Source organism: Canis lupus, chromosome 11, assembly GCF_011100685.1.
Source record: "Canis lupus familiaris isolate Mischka breed German Shepherd chromosome 11, alternate assembly UU_Cfam_GSD_1.0, whole genome shotgun sequence".
In the NCBI taxonomy this organism is placed as follows: domain Eukaryota; kingdom Metazoa; phylum Chordata; class Mammalia; order Carnivora; family Canidae; genus Canis; species Canis lupus.
This window is the reverse complement of record NC_049232.1, coordinates 1,234,217-1,240,594: the sequence shown is the minus strand read 5'-3', so window position 1 is coordinate 1,240,594 and position 6,378 is coordinate 1,234,217. Positions and strand designations below refer to the sequence as shown.

The window sequence follows — 6,378 nt, the reverse complement described above, 5'->3', positions numbered from 1 at the left end:
TTGTAATCCAAATTTTGTAACTCTGTGGGAGAGAGGACTGTTTCTGATTCTTTCTTTTGTGGTGACTTTTTCCTTCTAGTCATTTTGATCAGTGCAGAGTGGCCAAAAACAAATTGTACTGGAAAAAGGAGAAAAAGAGAGAGAAAAAAGGGAGGGGGGGTGGAGAAACAGAAAACAAAAAACAAGGGGTAGTATCCTCTGATTCTATATAGTGTAAATCCCTCGACTTCCCCTGGAACTTTCCAGTGCTGCTTGGTTAACAAGTTGCTTTTCCCCTGTCCTTCCAGCTGGTCTTCTGGGGGAGGGTCCTGCTGTGCTGATTCTCAGGTGTGTGCACCTGGGGGAGCTGCCCAGCCCCCAGCCAGGTGCATGGCTCAGTGGGAGCTGCTTATCCTGTGAGGCCCCTGCTCAGTCCCAGGTACAAGGTGACACCAGGAGGAACAACAACAGTGAAGGTGGCCTGCTCGCCCGCTCTGGAGTCAGCTCCCACAGTAACTATCTCAACTCCCAGTCCGCAGGGGCCTGGATGCTCCAGGGACCGGGGGCGCCGATCTGCACAGCTCCAGGCCACCTGCTGGCAGGAGCATCCTTGCTGTCCTGGGCCCTGCTGGCCTCTGCCTTTCCAAGGGGAGGGCCGGATCTTGGGCTGTATCCCCCAGCTCCCTTGGCTCCGGGGCTTGCACCGCTGGAATCGCGCTCCAGGGGCAACGCAGCCCCCTCCGCATGGAGCCGCCGCCTGAGCCGCTGCTTGAGGTGCTCCTGGGGCCCACCAGGTGCGTGCTCCAGCCCTTAAGGGAGCTCCGCTGCAGTGTGTGGCATGCTCTCTCCTGGGACGCAGTTCCTCTCTTAGTGCCCATGGGAGCCTGAGGGCATCCCTGCCCCTCCTGGGATCCTGCCCACCTTTCCATCTGGGAAGATTGGTAAAGTTTCTGCTCCGGGACTGGGCTCTCCTGTCCTGGGGGCACTCGCCGCTAGGCCTTAGCCTGGCTCCTTGTGGGGGTCCCTCCCCCCGGATGCTTTTTTATTTCTTTATTTTTTTCTGTCTTCCTACCTTCATAGAAGCATGAACTCTTCTCACTGTAGCGTTCCAGCTGTTCTCTCTTTAAATCTCAGGCTGAATTCGTAGGTTTTCAGGATGATTTGAAAGTTATCTAGGTAAGTTGGCAGGGACAGATGACTTGGGAACCCTACTCTTCCACCAAGTTGCCCCGCCTTGAACCTTTTTCTATAAGAAACACACTATGTGGCAGTTCGTTTTACGATATAAAAAAGTAAAAAGCAACTGTCAGATTATTTTTACTACAACTGGCTCTTATAATATTTAAAGACTTCAGAGTGGTCAAAATAAATGAAGAATGGAGTTTTCTCCACCTGTATATAGGGTTTGTCCCATGTTTATGTTTGCCAAATTCATATTATTGAGATATAAAATATATGCCAAGCCCGCTTCCAGGAAGAACATGGAATAATTTATAATCAAAAGCATAGAAACCTGCAGCCTTCGAAGGGCCTGCAGTTGATAAAGTCATAGAACCACATGATGACAAGACCTTGGTTTAGGCAGTGTATGTATGGAATTCAGTCTCAAATGGCCACAGACAGTAGATAGGGTAAGGTGGGTATGAGGCACAGTGGGGCAGGGAGATGGACAGTAGTGAAAACTGGGAACTGGAGAGGAATGTCTGCTTAAAATTCACCTCCAGCAAATTAGTATCTTAGATGAATATTGGGTTGTGCTACTGTCACTGATTTTTAAATGAGATACTAGAAATTATAATTAAAAAATAAAATCCCCCAATTTTAAAAGATTTATGTAAGTCAAACAAAATATGAGTTTCCAGTTTTGGTTCAAAGATCACACACTTTAGATCTTTGGACAGATATTAACTGACTATACACTTGTCACTTGCCAGACATTTGACAATTAATGGAGATTTAATAATGAACAAAAAAAAAAACTGTTTTTCCACTATCACATGTCTGAGCTCTGTCCCCAGGGTGTCTGAGAACCCAATTTTTCACTTATAAATGGGTTCTCCCATTACATCTTTGTATCCATCCCCCTTGCTTCTGTACAATCCCAAATTACTCCCAATAAATTTTCCTCCCTCTATCTCCCTATCTTCTTGTTTTAATTTTCATTGTGAATTTTTAAATTTAAGCATGAATTAGTAAAACATTATTCACCTGTACCATATGTAAAAGCTTGCTCATCAAATTTGTTTAACCATTAGTTCTAATGAAGCAAACGGTGGATAAGGACACTAAGAATGTTGTATATACACCAGTGCCCAGCCCTTACTCTCTCAATATGCTCAGTCTAAAGGCATGAAGAATGCAGTTAATAACTTGTATACCAATGAAGAGATAAGATACTGTATCACTAAGAAAAAGTCTTTCTTAATTTAATATGATTAGTGGAGGGGAAAATACATTGTGAAAGACCTGGATATCTCAAAATGTATTGAAGTCAGTGGCAATGTATCTAAAAGGCAATCCTATGAAGTATTTCTGTTTAACAGAAGAGGGACAACTGGAGAAGTCATGGAGAGAATCAAGGTGAAAATTGTTAATGACATGTATGGAAATAACCTTTTGCCTTGCGATCTGATTTCTCCTTCAACTTCTATTCAAATGGAGTGAATTTGTTATTTAATTTTGGTTTCTTTCATGGTACTTCAGGGTCCTGGGATCACGCCCTGCGTTGGGCTCTCTGCTCAGCAGGGAGTCTGCTTCTCCCTCTCTCTTTGCCCTTCACACCTGCCTTTGTTCTCTCTCTCTCTCTCTCTCTCTCTCAGATAAGTAAATAAAATTAAAAGAGAATAGAGAAAATTTATAAATATTCATTTGGAATGAACAGTGATCTGAGTTCAAAACTATCTCCTTCAAACAGGAAAAGGTGTTTTGAAGTACCTGCCCCCATCACATCAATAGGTATACAGATGAGAGACTTCAATAGAACTACTTGAAGATTTCAGTAAATGCATATTTTAGTTGGGTGGGAACAGAGTGAACCAGGTCAGAAATTCTGGGAGATGAGAAAAGAGCCAATAGCTGCTACAGTAGTGGATTCAAGAAAGTCTTGGCTGCTGCAATGGTTTTGAGACCAATGATGAAAGGGACCTTCCTTTGTATTGGAAGAGGACCACAGTGAAGGGAAAGCTAGTTCAGGGTTGCTCCAAGTCTAATCCAGTAGGGCCACCAAAGGGACAAAGGGATCTAGTAGCATGATGCCGGGAGAGAATGCTGGGTCTCCAGAGGCTACAAAAGTGATGTAAGCTTCACAGGAGGAGATGCACCAGGCCAGGCTGGGGACCTGCAGGCCCATTGTCCCAGTAAAGAGATTTCTAAGAACCCATATTTTTCGTATGAGAGAAGAGTCAGCTTATTAAACACCTCTCAGGCTCAGATTGGTAGAGTAAGAACTGTTTTGTAACTCTTTCCTTTCTCCTATGCATGGCCCAAAGTGGAGGACCCTATGGCCACTCTTAACATGCTGGCAAGGAAGCGGCAGGGGGAGAGAGAGAGAGAAGCTGCCCAAGGGGTCACCTAGAAGGAGTCCTAGCTGGGGAGAGGACAAGGCTGAATGTTAAATGAGATTATGAGTTTTTAGTATTCATAGATCATGCTTTCAAATTAGTGAATTTAGATTCTGGTTATGTTTATAACTGAAGTTGGTTGTGATACATTTATTACTATGGAGGTCATGCACCTGTAGGAGTTTTCATCCAAATGCAAGGGGAAATAAGATAGAAAGGACAAGAGGAAACAAAAATGTAAAATTTAGGTCACATCTAAGGACCACACTGTCCCTTAAATCCATTATATGTATTAATTACCCACTTATTCTTAAATCCCACTGCAGAGAGTGTGCTACCTCCTGCCGTGATAGGGCTGAAGAGGAGATGGAAACAGCTAATGACAGCACAGGTGGGTATTTCATCCTAGTGGGCTTCTCTGAACGGCCTGAGTTAGAGCTGATCCTCTCTTTCTTTGTCCTGATGTTCTACACTGTAACTCTTGTGGGCAATGTGGCCATCGTCCTGCTCTCTATCCTGGATACTGGACTTCACACACCCATGTACTTCTTCCTTAGAAACCTCTCTGTGCTTGACCTCTGCTTCACCACCAGTATTGTGCCCCAGATGCTGGTGAACATGTGGGGAGGCAACAAGAAGATCAGTTATGCTGGCTGCATGGTCCAGTACTGGGTGGCCTTGGCACTTGGCTCCACTGAGTGTGTGCTCCTTGCAGTGATGGCGGTTGACCGCTATGTTGCAGTTTGCTGGCCTCTGCGCTATGCCTGTATCATGCACGCCAGGCTGTGCCACCTCCTGGCAGCAGCTTCCTGGTCCTTTGGTTTTGCCAACTCCTTTTTACAGTCCTCAATGGCCATCGTGCTGCCTCGATGTGGAAACCGGCGTGTGGACCATTTCTTTTGTGAATTGTTGATCATCATTAAACTCTCCTGTGTGGATACTGGCCCAACAGAATCTAAAATGTTTATTGCCCGGCTAATCATCCTAGGCATGCCTGTCTCCATCATCCTGACCACTTACGTATGCATCACCAGGGCAGTAGTAAAAATGCGCTCAGCAGAGGGAAGGAAAAAGGCCTTTGGGACCTGTGCCTCCCACCTAATGGTAGTCTCACTCTTCTATGGGACCATTATGTTTTTGTATCTGCAGCCCAAGGACAACTACTCCCAGGACCAGAGCAAAGCACTGGCAGTGCTGTACATGATCCTTGCACCCACACTCAACCCTCTGATCTACACGCTGAGGAATAAGGATGTGAAGAAAGCAGTCAGGAGGATGATAGGGAAGGAGCAGGTGTAGGGAGATCAAGAGTGTGAAGAACATGTGAGGCAACCACTGGAGACATATGTGGGGTGTACTTATTTTAACTGCACTTGTTTCACTTTTGTGAAGGGATTGGGAAATCAGCTAGCTAGATCCTAGCTATTCCTGGGATCCTTACAGGGTGGACGCTCACCAGAAGGAAACACAACCATCCCTTAAAGGAACAACTTTGGCTAAGGCAATCCTCACTGGCAAGTAATTCTGACTATTGATGCTTTCCCATTTTCAATGCATAGTCACAAGCTTGTTCAGGTGCCACCAAATATACATCTAGATGTTGTAATAACTCTGATGATAATTCTACTACATTTATTAAGTAGCTACATGACCATAGAAGCTTCTTCATTTTCTCCACCACCACTTTCACTGCACCATCATCAAAACAGATTGTAAAAAAGACAAAAACAAACAAACAAACAAAAAAAACCAGATTGTAGTCAGCTATAGAGGGTTTAGTCAGTAATGTACATTGCAAAACCTGACCATCATGAATAAATATATGGGGAACAAGGACAAAAGAATAAAAGACAAGTAGACAGAAACTGCACAGTATACCAAGGATTCCTGTTACTTAAAACTGAAAGGAATATCATGACTATTCAAGGCATGGCTGTATAACATGTCAAATTCCACCTAATTTAGAACAATTTTAGAAGAGGTGTTATAAATTTCAAAATTATAAAAATGATAAATGAATAAAGAGAACTGTTAAGTAGAGATAAGGTAACTGATGTTAATGAGATTCTAAATAGAATCTCTGCATACCTTCATAGAAAAAGAGAAGAGGAAAATTAAAAAGCACTATTTTGAGTAAGGAAGTGAAAGCAAAGGGAGTCATGTGGCTTGATTTGCACTGCTACATTCACGTGGTTTTCATGCAATCATGACTGCGTGGTTGCTAATCCACATTGGCATTAACATGTTGCTCAGTCATGCACTCTGTGGCCAAATATGGGCCCCAAGTACATCCTACCTTTCTGATGGTTGGTTCAACCTATAATGACGTATCTTTGTAAGAGAAAGTCTCCATTAATTAAAGCAAGACTTGAGAAAAGCATCCTCTCATTCCCAGAAGAGCACAGTCTTTTCTTACACAGCTCTGGATGTGATGTTATGCCCAGCTATAATATACTGGAAGCATTACTTCTGTACTTCTTAAATTGCATATCCATGTACTTAGAAAGGAGCCTAATACCCTATAAATAATCAATAAATATGGGTTGAATGAATGAATATGGCAAATGGCAGCATAGTTTAGAATACCTCAGGACGTCTTTGTGGGGTTATAATGCACCTTTCATCCTATAGGATGGACTCTTGGTATTGCCATGTGACTGAAGGTACAGACTGAAAAATAAAAATGACTGGCTACAGCCATGTCTACTGAATTATGTAATAACCACACTAAAACACAATAGGCAGGGATTAGTCCAAATACAAATCATTGCTTAAAAGAAGAAAAAGAAATAATTGCAGTGTTTTTCATCAGCTTTTCAACTAGAGCTGTTCTCAACAT

The 6,378-nt window shown here is 43.2% G+C and overlaps 1 protein-coding gene across 1 annotated transcript; it reads left to right on the top strand.

Moving 5' to 3' along the window:
• Window positions 1–3,905: 3,905 nt before the first annotated feature.
• OR2AI2 (olfactory receptor family 2 subfamily AI member 2) lies at window positions 3,906–4,838 on the top strand. Its single transcript, NM_001388525.1, has one exon. It carries the CDS (start codon window positions 3,906–3,908, stop codon window positions 4,836–4,838), a length of 933 nt encoding a protein of 310 aa, NP_001375454.1.
• Window positions 4,839–6,378: the final 1,540 nt, after the last annotated feature.